Source organism: Triticum aestivum, chromosome 3B (genome assembly GCF_018294505.1).
Source record: "Triticum aestivum cultivar Chinese Spring chromosome 3B, IWGSC CS RefSeq v2.1, whole genome shotgun sequence".
In the NCBI taxonomy this organism is placed as follows: domain Eukaryota; kingdom Viridiplantae; phylum Streptophyta; class Magnoliopsida; order Poales; family Poaceae; genus Triticum; species Triticum aestivum.
The window spans coordinates 596,193,130-596,211,608 of NC_057801.1; the positions used below are offsets into that span (position 1 = coordinate 596,193,130).

An 18,479-nucleotide genomic window follows, 5' to 3' on the forward strand; every position below is an offset into this window, starting at 1 on the left:
TAATTTAAGCATTTATATTATTATTTTTTACCAAAAACATGATTTTACTTGGTAAGCTAATATGAGGGCACAACCGGAGGGGGGGGGGGCACTTGAGGCGGTTTTGAGGAAAAAAATCGGTGAGAAGAAAAAAGAGGTTGAGAAAAAAAAATCAAAAAAGGAAAGGGGAAGAAGAATGCAGGTAAAGAAGGGTGGATGAAAAATAAGTCAGACGGGATTCATTAGTAAGTACGTATGGAGAACTCAAGAAAACTATGAAGCTAGTGTAGTTCAGATGGTTAGATTGGTTGTGATGGAATCCGATCGGGGTTCAAGTCCTGGACTTGCATTGGTGCTCTTTTTTTTTCTGTATTTGTTTCAGTCTTTCAGCAATATTCGTTCAGTGAGATGGGATGTTTCAGTCAACTACGAACGTGTATATATGGTGACTTTGTCAATCTTAACATGTTGTGTGAACTCGGTATCTCGGTTCATAGGGACGAGTGTAGTGCATGTAGACATCCTATGAAAACTTATTAACACGGAATACAATCTGTTAAACTCAAAATAGAAAATTCAGTGCCGCAATTAATTGATCTAATCTGTATATTGTACTTGATGCTAACATGCGTGCATGTGAGATCGATCGATCGCCATTATAAGCCATGCCCATGCACGGGTACATACAGGAGGGCATATCAATTGAGCTTAGCCTGTCGGCTCCTCCTCATGCCAGTCCACCACCTAAACCGGTACTCCGACTCCTCCTCCACCCGCTCCGGCGACGGCTTGAGGTCCTCGTCGAGGCCGCGGTCTATGCGGGCGATGTACTGGTGCTTGAACCACCGGCGGTTGCGTCCGAAGCACTTGCGCAGCGCCGCCGTGGCCAGGACGCAGGCCTCGGCGTCGACGACGACACCGCCGTCCCGCCGCTTGATCTCCCTGGGGTGGCACTCGCCCGTCGCCGTCAGGAACTCCTGGAGGCAGCCGCCGTTGTGCACGTGATGCACGACGCTGCTCTGGTCGCTGTTGGAGATGAGAGGCTCCGCCACCGCTTTGATCACGCCCTCCGTCACCGACGCCCCTATTGATTTGGCCAGCCGATTCCCCATGGTCGGCCGGCCGGCCGGCGGCGTTGGTGTGTTGGCCTTGGAAACCAAAGCCAGGCCGGCCAACTGAACACCCAACCAATGTCCACCGCTGCGGCGGCTTAAATAGCTACTGTACCAAATATTGGCCCGGATCTGCTAACTGAACAATTCCAAATGCATGCTAAGCTGTGGTTTGGTGGAAATCAACTTCCGATCAAACTAAGCCATTCAAAATGGGGTACGGTATGGTATGCATGCATGTATCTCATGGAATATGCATGCTTGATAGCCAAACACCAGCCATTAATTGCTTCTTATTTTGCCTTGCCTATTTCCTTTTTTATGTATCGATCATCGCATGCCGTATCATTCGCCTTTGCGGCTACAAATATGCCTTTGTAGCGCGCACATACCTTTACAACACTTTGTATTTTCGTTTTGGAAAGTCTGCACTTCTAATTTGATTTATTCCAACTGCCATTAAAGCAATAACACGTGTGGAATATACTCCCTCCATTTCTAAATATAGGTCTTTTTAGTCATTTCAAATGAACAACAACATACGGATATATATAGACATATTTTAAAGTGTAGATTCATTCATTTTGTTTCGTATGTAGTCATTTATAGAAATATCTAGAAAGACTTATACTATTTGATAATGGAGGGAGTATAAGCTAGTCGATAAACTACACACACGTAAGTAGCCAAGGACTCCCGAAACTAAGGAAGGATCGAGCGAGCACGATCGAGTCGGCGATGGCGGCGCTCCTGAGCACGGCCGCAAGGAGGCTCTCACCGGCCGGCCGCGGTGGTCCGGCTGCGCGCTCTCTCTTCTCGCTGGCTTGCCTCCTCCGACACTACAAACCCACAGTACAGCAATGGCTACTACGTACGTGCACGTGCCACCCCCTTACATGTGTGTGTGTCTATATGTCGTGGCGGGTAGATGCATGCACTAATCGAGTTGCTGTGTCAATCACATGACGAGGATACCCACGAATTTTCGTTTTAGGCAGCTTACGTATAGTCGGTCCAAATTTTATGATCAAAAATCATACTCCCTCCGTTTCTAAATATAAGTCGTTGAGGGAGTGTAAACTGAACTCCCCAGCGACTTATATTTCGGAACAAAGGTAATACTTATGAAGTTAGTCTCGTATGCATATGATCCCCTCGCGCAAATCAAGTCTGCTGCAGGACCTCACGATGAGCTGATAAGGCGAACCCAGCAAGCGAAAGAAGAGCTATACGGTCTCCTCTCCGAGCTGCGATGGAGAAATGTATACCAGACTCTTAGGCCTTGTACAATGCAATGCAAGGTTCTTAGGGAAGGTGCTTAAAGAAATAAATCAGATTTTTCTTAAGCACCGATGCTTATTTGTACAGAATAGACGTTTAACTAAGCGTTTCTTCTGTAGAAATAGGCACCGGTGCTTCAGAAAAACTCGGTTTATTTTTCTAAGCACCTCTCTAAGCATCTCCCATTGTACAAGGCCTTAGAGCATCTCCAGCCACGCCCCCAAGGTGCCCCCTAAGCCACTTTTTAGGCGTCAGCAGGCAAAAAAACCCCACTCACGCCCCCAAGGCCTCGTTTTTCGTCGGCAAAAACGAAAAACGGCGCCGGCGATCCCATGCCATCCCCAGCGCACCGGGGGGCTCCTGGGGGGCCTAATTTCGCCGCTTTAGGCGCTGGCCCACCTGCCAGCCTCTATCTCATGTCCCCTCACTTTTCCTCACTGGCCCCACGCACGTGCTCCCTCCTCTCTCTCCCTCTCCCTCTCTCCCTTCGCTCTCGTCCCCATCGCCTGGCACCGCTCTCGTGTCCGTCACCGGAGGGCTGCCCACACCCAGCCGCCTCAGCCTCGTCGCCGTGCTCTGTGCAGCCCGGCCGCCTCAGCCTCGTCGCTGGAGGACGGAGCCGACGGGGCACACACGCAGCCGAGATCCTCCGCGAAGAGCCCGTTCGCCCAGTCCACGGTCGCGCCGCTGGTCCTCGTCGACGCCGGACCTGGCGTCCTTGCTCGAGGCGCACCAGCTGCAGCTCCCTCGAAGCTGACACATGTTTCTTCGACCTTGCACACGCCAGGGCGCGCCATCAACAATCGGTAGCGGCTAGCAGCTGCGCGTCGGCGAGTGTGCCCGTGGCTGGTGGTGCTCGCGGCGGCGTCTCGAGCGGCGGCGGGAGCGCGCGGACGAGCTCCTCCGAGCCAGGCTCGGGGCGGACGCGGAGGCGGGCGCGTGCGGACGAGCTCCTCCTCGGCCCTAGCTCGGAGCATCTCCAGCCTGGCGTGTCCGTGTCCCCATTCATGCTGCCGGTGGAGTCGCGGACGAGGAGGGAGGAGAGAGCGGCCGCCAGGAGGAGGAGGAGCGTGAGGCGCTGGCCGTGGCGGCGGAGAAGACGACCAAGAAGTGGAGGAGGAAGTGGCTGGGGGCTCAACTACGGGGGAAAATCCCGTCCCAGGAGAAAAATTAGCGCCGGCAGATTTTGATCTGGCGCAAAGAACATCGTTGGGGTTGTGTGCACAACGACTGGAGATGCTCTTAGCAGTTAGCACGGAAAACGTTCAAAACAGGCGGCTGCTTTGGATGCTTTCTGTGCAAGTTGAGGCTAAACGCCACGACCGCCTTTGGTAAATACATATATATAATTTCAAATTTACCTCAAACACGCATGCATGCTAGCTCAAACATAATTTTAATATCTGCCCTCCGGACAACATGCATGCAGGCGCTCTTGTGTCCGAGTAAGATGGACCAATGATTTTCTCTTTGATTATACTCCCTCTGTTCAGAATTATTTGTCATAAAAATGGATGTATCTACAACTAAAATCGGAATTACTTGTTAGAAAAATGGATGTATCTATAACTAAAATACATCTAGATACATTCATTTCTTCGACGAGTAATTCCGAACGAAGGGAGTACGTTTCTGGGATACTACTCCTATCTAGCTAAATTTGCCGAGCCTGAAGAGAAGGAAGAAGAAAGCCCTGGCGGAACAAGTGAAAGCACTGATGCCAGCGACGGAGAGACAAAGTCTGATGCTACCGAGTAGAGTTTCCGAGCAAAATATTACAAATTAAGTACTGTAATATTTATCAACATATTGAGAATTTTAGGAAGTGCCTTTTTTGGCATTAAATCAATTTTAGTATGGACGTATGGTACATCTATTTGGATATTTGCTCGCCATGTAATGCTCAGACGTTAGGCGTTTTCGTGATGGTAAACAAGTGATTATATATATATATATAATCAATGTGTTTCATCCGCATGCTCTCCCCAGGGCCCAAATTTTGTGTCCTTTCTACCCTAGCTGCATATCAGTGAGGACCTTGCGCTAAAAAAAGCAGTTGGGTGAAAAATAGTGGTTGTTTTCCAACGTTGCCAATACTCATTACCCGCAGGAGAAAAAAAAATGCTCATAGCTCACAGACGGTAGAGCACCCAAGCAGTGTCGTCAGGGAAAATGGTCGGCAAAAATCATTTTAGAAATATGAAGGCCAAGCACAGGACCTTGAGGGCGGCACAGGAGATTGGGGAGCGACGCGATGATAGCTGGGAGGTGGATCAGCGGATGAGCTTAGGTATTTTGATGCTGTTCATATACTCGGTCTGAACAGGATACAATGATACATTTGATACGATGCCAAAACAGAGAGCCGGTTTCTGCAGTAGCTTGTATCAGGATATATTAACTCCCAACTTTGCAGTACCCCATTACATGCCTTTGTTGAAACTCTTTGTGGCTTGGTAAAAACCATCCAAAATCCTCAGCTCAACTTACATATACAGCACACCAAAAGTCATTTGTCAACCAAATGATGAAAACGTTATGTCTTGTAATTTGCACTCTCTCCGTAAAGTAATATAAGAGCGTTTAGATCACTAAAGTAGTGATTTAAGTAGTGATTTAAACGCTCTTATGTTACTTTACAGAGGAAGTAAATGAGATACAACACAGGGGAGTATTAAGGCAAAATAGTCACATCAAAGTTCAATCACCTGAATCCACCTCTACCAAAACTGTGTCAATGTGCTGCCGTTGCCACAGATATCCAAGTGTGGTATAGTCCATGAGTTTTTGGCCTGGAAAACACAGTCAGTAAAGCGCATACCATTTTCTTACAATATAATGCATGCTCCAAAAATAACATGGGAAAACCTAGGAATACAACTATAAATTCCTTCAAAAAAAACTTGAGGGTGAGGCAGGGGAGCGATCTACTCACAAATGAATATTCTGGAGATCAATCTCGTTAAACAAATTGATGTAGAAACGGAACCCATCTGGACTGACATCCCTGCAGAGTAGACCTGGGAATTTTTTAATACTGGTTAGTTCATTCAGTCTGGAACTAAATGCATGTCTTGCCAATACTTGAAAGGAACAATTGCAGGACACCTTTGTTTTCTGCATTTAGAAGATGCTCCTTTGCTAAAGCTGGTGCAATCCCCAGCGTGAATGCAGCGTCGCTGGGGCTTATTCCTTTGAGAAGAGCATCCGGCTTTTGTGCGAGTGATGAGATTCTTGCAAATACCTATGTTTATTGGAGGGAGATCAGTATGCGGCTATGCTACCAGTACTAATGATTGCAGGTGCAAGGTAACTGGTAAAAAGTGCATGGAAACATGTGGATACCCACTAACAAAAATGAACCAGAACCGGTCATTCATTTCATACTTTTGATTAAAACTATGATTCAGATAGGAAACAGATTTGGCAGGTATAGAAACAAAATCAAGGCACAATATTTGTATGGCTGCTAGCTCACTCCTGCTATGTCATGCAGCGCTATTCAGTACGAATATAAAATGGCATCTGGACTTATCATTGCCACGGCATACCTCATCATCACTATGCGTCTTGGTCTGGATCACCTTCACTCCACTGTCAAATTTCCGGAGCATCACTGGGCTGCTTATTACAAATCAACATCTATAAGCAAAACATCAAAACCATAATTAATGGCTGGCAACAAACCAGCTGAAAAGACATTATTGTTTTTAGAAAACAATGATTACTCTTTTTTTATATCATCTTGGATTTGCATATTCTGACAATTAAAAGCTTCAGCAATTTTCAAGAAAATGATATACATACACATCAAATTTCTCCCAAAGGGAGCAAGCTTGCAAAAGATCCTCTGGTGAGATCAACTCTAGAACAAACAAAAAATCAATTTCAGAACACAAGTGACAAGGGAATTTCGCACAGATATTCATCAGCAAAAGCACAGACCTGTTCCCCTAGCACGGTTGAAGAGACAGTAGACATCGACTAGTGCCATCATACCACCTGCTCTCTCAACTGGTACTCTTACAAAGTCAGCCAGCTGATTATGAAGAGGATAAAAGAAGCCTCAGTAAGTCTATTTCTTAGTATTATGTGGCATAACAGAAGAAAACTCCGAAGATGAAAACAAAACAGCTTCCAAAGTAGAAGAAAACTATGAAGGCATGAACAGTTTCAGCATTGCTACCAACTGAATATGCAAGAAAGATATAGGAGGTTTTTCCTGTATCTTTAATGGATGGGAAGTACCCCTAACCCCACCAAACAGAGGGCAGGTTTGTTTTTCTCGGAGGGATTGTTTCACTAGCTTGAAGAGAACTGAAAGGTGATCGAACATTGGCCCAGGTTAACTGAAAGCTATTACCCAACTAGCTAAACAAGGCCTAAAAGGGGTCCAAATTTGATCTAGTTCATGCATAAGCAGAATGAAAATATGGAAGCATACAAATGACCAGCAAGTATTGTTCAATATGGTAGAGGTTCCCTTTGCATAAAAGGCAAGGAAAACGACTGTTTCCATCCAGCCCAGACATTTTATACCGGAAATTACTCTATGCTTACGGTATTTGGTGATAAAGGCCCCAGGTAAACATTTAGTAATTGGCATGCGATTCTCCAAATACATGTATTGTTATTTCCATTGCAATTCAGCTGCACAGAAGTGCTGGAAAACTATGAACAAGCACAAATTACCTGTCGTGAAAGCTGCTGATGGTACAAAGCACCAGCAGTTTCCTTTGTCACAGGAGACACGATGCCTACGCTCAATAGCAAATCCTGCATGTCTTGCTTAGAACCCATCTCTTCGTCATTGGAATTCGATTGAGCAGATGAGTTCGTCAATAGCTTTTGCCTCATCTTCTCTGCCAATTCCATCATTTCCTTGGCTTTGCTCTGTATAGGAATGACGTTCACAAAATTATGCCCGGTTCATTGCCATTGCCATTTAGAGCGTGGTGATCCAATCTCAGATGTTACAAACACTATATGATAGTAGCAGCATCCAAGCAGGAAGCAGGAAAGAGGAACGAACCATGAGTGCGTTGAGATCCTGGAAGGCATCCTGCAAGTTCTGCCCCGCACTCTCCCACGTCTCCTGCTCCTTCCGCAGTATCCCCGCCACTCCAACCACGGGCATCCTGATCGCCAGATCCTCCTCGGCTGGGGCGGCTCCCTCAGCCACCGGGGCGCCACTGGCCGGAGCAGCCGCGGCGGTCGCCTCCCAGGCCCTCGCGCGGATGGCCTCGAGCAGCCGCCCGTAGAACACATCCACGTCCGCCTTGCAGGTGACGACGACGGCGACGACCTCCGACCGCGACGGGGGCAGGGAGATCTGGATGCGGATGCGCGGGTGATGCGACGAGGAGGAGGACGACGAGGAGAAGAGGGAGCGGAGTGGGTTATGGTTGTGCCTGCGGTGGGGAGGGTACGGGTGGACGATGGACGCGAGCGGGAGGGCGCGCGCGGAGAGGGAGGCCTCGTGGAGGAAGATGAGCCGGTGGGAGGTGAGCGCGAGGAGGCAGCCGCGGAGGGGCGCGAGGCGGGGGTTCTCCTCGGGCTCGAGGTCGACGAGCGGAAGCAGGTGCCGCTCGATCTCGCCGGCGGACAGCACCGGCCGGCCGGACGCCGTGACGGTCGCGGACGGGAGCCAGTCGGCTGCGGCGACGGACATGGTTGTGGAGAGTTTGGACTTCGGAGGTTTTCCCCCGTGTTTTTGTGTAAATAAAAAAATTTGTTGTTTGTTCGGCCTCGTCAATCGGAAGAGCATGTTAAGCAATACGTACTACTCTCGTTCAAGTCACACCTTTTTAAGTTTGATTAAGCTCATAAAATTATTAACATTAAAAAAGTTCATTAAAAATAGTAACATTTAAAAAGTCATAAAAATATCAACATTTAAAAACACTAAATTAGTCTCCCAAAAAAATCACAAAATATATTTTCGCACTATGCATATCAGGGTTGTAGATTTTAACCCAACTTTTTGATTAGTTATTAGTCAAACCTAAACAAGATTGACTTATGGCAAAACTAGAATTTCAATTAATTTAAAGCGGAAGGAAATACAAGAAGAAAGTGTTGATTATGTAAAGCCACAACTTAAACGCAACCTTTAACAAATGGCCGCGAACATTTCAAGATAAATATATTAGTTTAATAATTTTTAACAAGTTAATGTTTTGGCATCGAACTTGACAAATCAAGCATACTATAAGACTAACATGGCAAGAAAAACAATATTATACTTCGCTCCTCCACCAACAACATCCACCTTGATGGACCGTGACAACAATAGCAATATCAATGGTGGTGTCCGACACACTTAGCACGTAAGGGTCAACAAGCTCAGTCGAAACATCCGCAAGCTTATCAACAACATCAACAACAACCGCTCCCCCTACCGCACCTCTACCCATTACAACACGAGTAATGTTGCAGAGTATGGATATCTACTCAGAGAGAGAGAGAGAGAGAGAGAGAGAGAGAGATAGATAGATAGATAGATAGATAGATAGAGAGAGCACCTGAACCTTATTCCCAACCTGAGCTCCAGAGTCCTGCGCCCTGTTGCGTCCATGTAGGCATTCCTAAGGTACAAGCATGAGCGCTACTTTAGGGATATTGATTATACCATATCTCTCGAAGATAGGTACCAAACTACTGGGGAGAGACCACCTACAAAAAGGATGGTGCTGGCCTCTACCAAAGGAAAGAGCACTCACACGTCAAAGAAAGGAGACGCATAAGCACATACATGTACCCTGATTCAATAGATAGGAAAATTCCTTATAGTCATTCATATTCATCAACAAAGATAGGCAGGCAAAATGTAGGGCTCTTATGTTAGAATCTACGGTAGGGTGCGTCGACTGCAAATTAAAATTTCCTACGCGCAGAACATCCAAGAACATGCTATGGGAGATGGATCACAGATTATTATCACTAGACGCACAGTGCCGTGCAGCGGAAGTAGAGTTGAGGCAGCGCGTTCCTGGAGTCACCTCGCATTGCCGGAGTCGTCTCCTCCTTGCCGGTCTCCCACGTAGCCGATCGGATCCCGCGAACAGGTTCGCCGGAGCGGCGCAAGTGTACCGCCTCTAACGGTATCCGCGTGCAGGAGGAACGTCGTGCGGCGGACTGCTAGGTCCGATCACACAACCGGCGGCAAGTGGAGGTGGCTATTCGCAACATATGCAAACCCTAGTGACAGCGCCGAAGCGATCAACCCCATGAGTGTGCCGCGCCTTCACTTTATATAGGCGTCCGTCGCGGGCTCAACACTTGGGCCTCGCACGAACCCTAAAGCCCACAAGTCTACTCGGCCACAATCCGAATACAGCTCGGATCACATCCGACCAGTGTCCTCGGATCCGACCTCGTAGGTTCTTTCTCTTAAGCGCGCTACCCCTTAGGTTCAAGTCGGCTTGATCGCAGTTCGGATCACCTCCGAACTGCACTGTTGGTAGCGGCCTCTAGCAAGGCATGCCGAACACCAAGCAGACTATGAAGCTGGTTAGACGAACCTGTACAACGTGTCACACTTCTGTTCCCTTTGCCTCACGATATATGTTGTCGGGCTCAAGGCAAGACTGTCATCCTTGTGCTAGTCCGACCTCTTTCTCATTTCAGTGATTCCGGCCACTATCCGGATTATCTCATAATCCTAGTCGCGTGGCCATGCTTATCCTGGTCGGATCACACGAGGGGCCCAGAGTATATCTCTCCTAATCGAAGGGGCAAATCTCATCTTGCTCGACCATGTGTTCACAGCATGGAACTGGACAAACCCGAAACCTACCTTTGTAACTACCCAGTCACGAAGTAGCGTTTGGTCGGCCCAAAGCAAGTCTGTCACCATCCCAAGTACATGCGTCAGCTCAGGTCTTAGGACATAGAACGTATGTTGTACTAGAGACTCACAGATGTCATATCATTGTGTCTCATAGTTGGGTCTGTCCGACTCGGACCTTATCTCGATTCGGATCCGACTACGTCGAATCCGACCAGACCTTTCCAAGTCCATATTATCTGGTTAGCATCCAATACTTCATGGCTAGTGAGACCAAGCCATCGACCGTGTCATATACTAGTCTAGTCGTCTGCGCGTCCACACAGCCCTTTCGACTAGGGACCTTTTAGGAAAGTCATCATACAATGCATAGTCCCACAAACAAGTCATGTACTTGCTGATGCACATCATTGATAATGTCCAAGAACTATCTTTATTCATAAACACATAGGAAATATCATCATACATGATTGCCTCTAGGGCATCTCTCCAACATCTAACCCATCCAGTGGCTGGAATCTAGGTAAAGTGTAAAACTGTTGTGCCATCATCATCGTTGATGAGATCTCTTTGGAAAACATCCTTTATCCTTACAATTATTTCACGGCTTTCATCACATTGTCAACAAGTATCAATTTCGTGACACCGTCCACTAGGTCACATGCAGCATTCGATTCCTTCGTCCCTCGAAATCAACAACACACGTCACTCCCACTCCTTTACCACAACATTCCAACCCCGCCTCCACATGAATTTAGATCACCTACAGTCGGAGTTGTCAAATATGACCCCTTACATGTCCGCGGACCCCTCATTTGTCCACCATTGCAACCAGACTCCTCATTTGAAAACCCTCATATTCATACTACTCCATGCAGCGTCCATTCCATCTACGTACTACATAATGCATGAAACCTCCTCCTCCTCCTCCTCTGCCTCATCTTCCTCCACCTCATCTTCCCTCCGCCTCTTGCTTCGACACCTCCTCATTCGCCTTTGTCTCGTCCTCTCACGCAAGGCGAGCAGCACGACATTCCTCCGCGACGCTCATCTCCCGCGCGATCTTTGTCCGACGCTCAAGCATTAGCATTTTGTAATAGGTGATCTTCTGTCGGACCATGGCGGGCAACGAGACTAGAGATGAAGGGGAAGGAGACGTGAGATCCGGTGGCAACGCAGACTAGAGGGAAAGGAGGAAAATGGGGTTGGCTAGGGTTTGCCCTCGCCGTCCGGTTCAAATAGTCCCATCGAGCGGCGCATCGGGACGACACCGTGAATGCAATCACCGAACCGGTAACGTCTCCCAACAGACCGAAGGGTTTCCACATGGATCCCGCCCGTCGATTCAACATGACAGACGCGTCCGGGCATCGACATATCCATCCTACATATGGATTGGGTATGAGGGTGTCGGATAGCCCGAACGTATGTGCAGGATTTGAGAGTCCCGATTGGATAGTGTTTTTTCAGTCCAAGCGATGTCCGGGTTGTCCGCCTTGACGCTTGGAGGGAATCTGGGGTCGGCGTCCATCCTTCGCCTCTGACACATCCCGCCTCCCATCCTTCGCCTTTGACGTCGGTGTCATCGCTGGACATACTCCTTTCTCCAGAAAAAAATTCTATGAGACCAAGTCTCACGGATTAGCAGGTGAGATCCATCCTGATGGATGACACGTGACATTCACAAATCACAAAGCATTTACCCCACCTCCACCTAAAATCAGGGAGGGAGAGATTAAATGTTTTATGATTTGTGAATGCCACGTGGCATCCATCAGAACGGGTCTCACCTGCTTTATATGAGACCTGGTCTCATATAATTTTTTTTCGATCGGATTTCTTAATTTGCTTCCGCCATCAGCGGGTTGATCTACCCCGCTACATCAGCCCCCACCGCCGCTCCAGCAACTCGTGTAACATGGACTTGGATCTTCTCTACATTGTGACTACCATCACAGTATGGTTGTATAACTAGGCACAATTGTCATGAGAAGAACTTTCCAGGTTCGCGGTTCAGAGCTTTGCACGTTGAGTTTTGACGTCATGTGCTCGAGCTGCATATCGCATCCCTTAAAAAAAACTATAAAAGAGCATAAGCGCACGTACACGCCTCATCTCCCATGCCCGCATGGCCGCATCAGGCACACACGGTTATTAACCTACCGTTTCAGCCGGCGGCGTTAAATTCTGGTGCCATGTCAGTCTTGAAAGTAGGCCCAGTATGTCATATTTCGCATCAAACAACTCTCAATCAACCGGCCGATTACTGAAGACCGATGTTTTCAGCAAACTTTTATAAAAACGGTAGATATCCGCACTGAGCGACGCAATTATGACGGTTTTTGGCAATTTTACTTCACATCAGTCCCAGGGGGAGATGATCACGGAGAAACTGCCGAACAAAGATCTTAATCTGTTATGAAAATGCTAAACCTGCTTGCTGGTACTTACGGATTCCACCTTAGAGGCGTAATCCTTCCCTATCCTCAGTCCCGCGATCATGTTCACACGGGTATGTTGTACAGAGAAACTATCCGTGACGAGGAAACAAATGCAGCACATGCAAATCGAAACCTACACATCCCTCAAAAAAACTAGGCAGGAGCATACGCGCAACACGCGTCTCATCTTAGGCCCGCACCAGGCACACACGAGTGATTGACAAAAAACTACCACTTTAGAATTTTGCGTCCCACTGAATTACCACTTTTTAAAAAATGACTGAAAACTATCATTTTTTTAATTTCGTGACAAAAACTACCATTTTCGGATAATGGCAAGTTTACATGATTTAAACGTGTTTATGATAGGTGGGGTCCGTCTGTCAGGGCTGATGTGGCAGAAAAGTTAACTTTGTTTTATTTTGACTGTTAAGTTGGGCATTATGACAGGTGGGGCCCACACCTTCTTCTCATCTCTCTCTCTCTCTCTCTCTCTGAAATTTTAGTAAACACACGACGGCGAGCACCGCTGCGGCCTCCCTCTCTCCGTTGCACGGGATGGGCATTGCGTCAAGCTCCAACCGCTAGCGGCTCGCCGGCGAATTGCAGTTCCACACCGCCGGCGACCTTCAAGAGCAACTGCGCGCGTGGTGGGGGCCCTTCCCTTCTGCTCGCGATGCGGGTGGGGTAGGAGAGGTTGGGCGGGATATGTAGCTTGTCGGCGCACAGATCCCGCTCATGACGGTCGACGGGGAGGTCGAAGTTGACCCTCGTGCCGCGGGGGAGGCGGATCCAGCCATTGTGGAGGCGGATCCGGTCTGGGGAAGGGAGGCAGAGGAGCGGCGCCCGCACCCGGTGGACGGTGGCGGCGAGGGGAGGTATGCGCGGGGCGGCGCGAGGACGAAGGCGCAGGAGCTGGGAAGGTTGCTCCTTGGGTGGTGCACGGCGACGCCTGGGAAGAGGTTGCGGGGTCGGTGAGAAGAAGGCGGCTCTGGGTGGGAGAGAGAGGGGGGGGGAGGAGAAAGAAGATGGACGTGTGGAGAGTTGACTTTTCTGCCACATCAACCATGACAGGATAAACTCCTTTAAATCATTTAAACTTGTCATTATCTGAAATGGTAGTTTTTAGTCGTAAAATTATTCTTTTAGTAGTTTTCGGTCTATTTTATAAAAATGGTAGTTTAGTGGACGCAAATATAAAGTGGTAGTTTTTTTGTCAATCACTCGGCACACACGGTTGCTCCACTCTCCAGGCTCGGGAGTCAGGACACGACGTTTAGCTTCTCCTGGTCCTTCGTTCTCGGCGCGAGCGCAGAGGTTCCGTTGTGCTTGAGGAAGCCGGCGTACCAGCGAGCCAAGTGCCTGGCCTGCCGCGGCCGCCTCTCGTCGGCGAAGTCGACACGGTACAGCCCGTACCTCGACTGGTACCCTGACAGGAGCTCGAACATGTCCATGAACGCCCACGCGAAGTAGCCTCTCACGTCGGCTCCGTTCCTGCACAACAAACAAACAGAGCATCACGCAATGCATGCTGAAAGAACGGGTGTATGTTTGATCTGATCTCGACGCACGGTCGCACGCACCTCATCGCGTTCAGTGTGCTCTCCATGTAGCTGCTCAGGTAGCCGATCCTGTCGGTGTCATCCAGACCGTCATCGGCAGATCCCATACCTGAAACAAACCACACGACTACTTACATGAGTAACGATGCACCTTTCTTCTTCAGCTGAGACTTTTGCTTCTGGTTGGGAGTATGCTTGCCATTCTCCTGGACATAGACCGGAACCGCGTAGGTTTCTTTCAGGTACTCCAGCACAAGTTGCAGCCCTTTGGGGTCACTTGGGACATTTGGTGGGGCACTCTGCACTCCCATAAAGAAAAGATTATCTTTGATGGTTACTGTCAAGCTAATGATCTCAGGTTTTTAGGTGAGTTTTCTTTTCTAATCTCTTGATCAAGTTCAGAACATATTATAACCCAATAGATGTATGGTGAAATGACCAAAATAACTTCATTTTTAGCAACTTCTTGCACACCACATCGATGACATAATTTTTCTTACCGGACTAAGTGGTGGGTCTGTCCTAGAACCTGCATCATACAAAGGAATCACTAGTTAGAACAGTACGCTCAGCTCTTTTTGCATACTTTGTGTAATGTAGTGCACTACATTACACAAACATCTCAGTATGCGGTGAACAAATAGCATACTTTGTGTAATGTAGTGCACTAACAAAATATGTTTAAAGGGATGACTGAGTACTGCACTCACTCAGAGAAATACACAATTTGCATGACTGGTGAATCTGAAAGGTTGCTAGCCGGTTTGTCTTACCAATTTATCATTAGTAGGATGCCACTCACAGTATCTTGGCTAGCCTATTTTTTGCATGAGCTTTTTTACGGTACATTTTACCATCATTAGAGGAGGAGAGTAATATAAGTCTCAACCAACCATTGATTTTTCAGGGCAATATGGTCTAGATAAAAGAATATCATCAAGCCTATGGTTGCACACAGTTTCTGAAACGTGCAACTACTTAATTAACCATTAGATGAAGAATCAATGTCCTAGAGAAAGTGGCACCAAAAACCGAATCAATTGCGCATCCACACAGCACACTACTATGAGCAGTTAAGCAATAATCCTGGTATCAGCACCCGAAAAAGATAGTTACCCCTTGAATCAACCGACATGTCCGTGTTGTAGTCCCGAATGCCTGTTTCTAGAGGGCGATCATTCACGTAGAGAGAATAGTAGTGATTTATTCCAATAAAATCTAGAGAACCCTTGATAAGTTCAGACTGAACTTTCGAGAAGGATGGAAGGCGGGAGCCCACATTCTTCTTCATTACTTTTGGGTAGTCCCCAAACACCAATGGGTCCAGTATCCTGCCAGTACGGCACTTAAGATCTCAACAATGCACGGATCATGTATGTTAAAGATTCCATTGACAGAATGGATGCACAATATCATACCAGCCAAATAAGAAATCTTTACATCTCTGGCTTGCATCTAAATCCACTGTGGAATTTGTAAGCGGGTAACTCCAGTAGGAGTAGATACTTATGCCAACAACTCCTTTTTGCATGACCTACATCCAAAAAGATTCCTTAGTTTTTTTTATGAACCTATACCTCGGAAACATTTGCACCGTAGCAGGGAAATTACGAAGAATGTAATACTCCCTCCGATTTGACAACATTGTATAGATGCTGCGTCAATTAATTCGGATCAGAAGGAGTACTTGTGTTAGATACTCCCTCTGTCCCATAATATAAGAAAGTTTTCCAAACTATGTTAGCTTGAAAAACGTTCTTATGTTATGGGACGGAGGGAGTAATAACGAAGAATCCGAGTCTATGTACATGATGACTCTGTTTTTAAGGGAAATGCCCAGGAACCTAAACAAAATATATCGACTACTTCCCCAGGAAAATACTACCCTAAGTGTGCCGCCAATGCTGAAACATGTATTGAAAAGATGAATTACGATGTGGTTAATGCCTAATGACTGGAATTGGTACCTCCACCCTCTCGAAACAGTCTCTCGCCCCGCTATATAGATAAAGCACAAACCAAAGTACACGGCCGAACGATACAAGGTAGTGAGGCAGCGCTCTTACAAATCAAATAGCTCAAATGGTTTTAGGTGTGCCTAATGACTGAAACAATGAAACTTGTGCCTCCATTCTTGAGGAAAGCTAAAATGGTTTAGAAATTGCAGTTCATGAAGAAACTAAGCATCATGAGAACTATTTTAAGTACAAGATCATCCACTCACTTGATATTTTTCTCTGTAAAGACTAGCAACTGATGCATGCGCCAAAAGGGTATTATGAGCCGCTATGTATGGTTCCACGCTAGAGTCCCCAGCAGTGCACTTTGTTGCTCCAAATGGGTCCGAGCAACGGCCGGGAGGGAATATAGCAACATCATAAGAGGCCATCATACCAATGTTTGGCTCATTCACTGTCGTCCAAGATGCAACCCTATCTCCAAACTTCCTGAAGCAAACATCTGCATATGCTGTGAAATCTTCGCTGCATTTTGTAGATTTGAGAATATGAACAGGATAAAATATTATGTCATAAGTATGCCAAAATGACATATAAAATTGCCACTCCAGTTGAGCTGTCTATTTGGTAGTGAAATCATATATGCACGTACATAATTCTGGGGCTTAACCATCCACCGTACTCGTCTTCAAGAATCTGAGGGAGATCTAGATGGTGAAGTGTGATGTGGACTTGAATTCCTGGGATAAATACCACAGAGACTGGATGGTTCAAATTTCTATTTTGCATGAACTTCTTAACAAGGAACAATATTTACACCAACTTATATGAAATACGGACCTAACAATCGATCACAATTAAATTGTTTAAATGCTCAAAGATCTAATAAAAAAATACTTGCCATGGTTCACTAGTTCATCAATGAGGTTATTGTAGAACTCCAGCCCTTTGGGATTGATAGCTCCGCGTCCATCTGCAATCCCGAAATTTAAGAAAGAGTAAGATAAATTAGAAACTAAAGTGGATGGTTGTGATAGAGTTTGTGAGGATTTCTGTACTTGGAATGAGCCTTGACCAGGAGATGGAGAACCTATAGGCCTCTAGGCCTGTCTCAGACATGAGCTTGACATCGTCCTGCGAAATCAGATAGTCCTGATTTACTTTGTATATAGAACTATTAAAGCAGAGAAACGGTCAAGATTTTTCAGTCCCTCGTCTTATTTACCATGTATTTGTGGTACCCATCTGCAGCAACATCTGCCGTGCTTTTGTCTGGCATTTTGCCTGCAAGAACAAATCGAACTGTCAAAATGGACCTAAACTGCAACAAACACTTCTTTGTCAGCCGTGTCAAGTTCTGGTCTTGGCTGTTGCCAATGCTAATTTGTCATGTTCAATTACTCTAAAAAATTAGTTACGCTTCAGCAATAGAAATGCTGTGTAAATTGTTCTACCAAGGTGCTATTTCTTGCGCATATGGGAAATATCCACAGTCTGACAGTCATATGGGAAAACCAGAGACAAATCTCGCAAACATGTTAGCAACCAACCTGCGTGAGTGAAAGTGTCCCAGCTGCTTGAGCTCCGGCCATCCTCAGCAACAGCGCCCTCGTACTATGCATGCAAAAGAAGAATCCAAGTTCATTAAGCAAATACACAAGAACTTCCAGCTCAACAAGATAGATTGATTACTAACTTGATATGCCGAGGTTCCAGTTCCAAAGACGAATCGCCGTGGGAAATCACTTCGTGTGAAGCCAAGACCAGCCGCAGCTGCATCCTGAACCCAGAGGGGCAGCAAGAGGTAGAAGAAGGCAGCAGAAGCACCCATCTATGATCTGTGTTTTTTCGTGCATAATGGATTCGTTCGCTTTGATAGAAGATTTATATCAGGATTAATTAGTCTCACTCTCAGCCGCAACCTTACCTCGTGAAAGCAGCCAGACTAAACAACTTTCATGAGGTCTCCAACTTTCATCTAGTAACGTCGGTCTTCTGTGGGGACATGTGCAGCTAATTAAATGTGTGCTACTGCCTGCTGCGTGCTTACACCATCCAGTGGAAACGTTTATCTGAATGTACATGCCATTTCTTTTTCAAGAAATATACTTATCAGGGTCTTGAATATGGCAGGACATGACTTTTTGCCGCTCATGATCAACATCCCCGTTAATCTTTTTTGCATGGGTAAACAGAGATCAGTATGAGTAGCTGTCACAGATTAAAAAAAGACACACGCAGCTGATTTTTTGTGCGATGAAGAGTGATTTTTTTTACTCAAAATGACCCATCAAGTGGATATAAACATAATAAGCACACATCCAGCCTCTTCATAGTTAGAGCATCTCCGGCCGCGC

General features: G+C 46.7%; 2 protein-coding genes across 3 annotated transcripts; both read right to left on the reverse strand.

Moving 5' to 3' along the window:
• Positions 1 to 4,653: 4,653 nt before the first annotated feature.
• On the reverse strand, positions 4,654 to 8,103 carry LOC123071161 (vacuolar protein sorting-associated protein 36). 2 transcript variants are annotated; one of them, XR_006434143.1, is made up of 9 exons: positions 7,405 to 8,103; positions 7,065 to 7,265; positions 6,318 to 6,411; positions 6,180 to 6,237; positions 5,924 to 5,993; positions 5,481 to 5,616; positions 5,308 to 5,392; positions 5,017 to 5,164; positions 4,654 to 4,952 (listed from the first exon to the last, which is right to left on the reverse strand). XR_006434143.1 is itself a non-coding variant. In XM_044494668.1 (8 exons), exons 1-8 carry the CDS (start codon positions 8,041 to 8,043, stop codon positions 5,107 to 5,109), a joined length of 1,341 nt encoding a protein of 446 aa, XP_044350603.1. In that variant the 5' UTR covers positions 8,044 to 8,102; the 3' UTR covers positions 4,654 to 5,106. The 2 variants fall into 2 exon arrangements, 1 of the variants encoding a protein (XP_044350603.1); XM_044494668.1 differs by having other exon boundaries at positions 4,654 to 5,164; positions 7,405 to 8,102.
• A 5,684-nt stretch (positions 8,104 to 13,787) lies between these two features.
• Positions 13,788 to 17,996, reverse strand: LOC123065828 (beta-glucosidase 2-like). Its single transcript, XM_044489039.1, has 13 exons — positions 17,819 to 17,996; positions 17,673 to 17,736; positions 17,348 to 17,406; positions 17,181 to 17,256; positions 17,024 to 17,095; positions 16,775 to 16,862; positions 16,389 to 16,647; positions 15,583 to 15,698; positions 15,281 to 15,495; positions 14,665 to 14,693; positions 14,364 to 14,463; positions 14,186 to 14,273; positions 13,788 to 14,096 (listed from the first exon to the last, which is right to left on the reverse strand). Exons 1-13 carry the CDS (start codon positions 17,951 to 17,953, stop codon positions 13,865 to 13,867), a joined length of 1,533 nt encoding a protein of 510 aa, XP_044344974.1. The 5' UTR covers positions 17,954 to 17,996; the 3' UTR covers positions 13,788 to 13,864.
• Between the last annotated feature and the right edge of the window lie 483 nt (positions 17,997 to 18,479).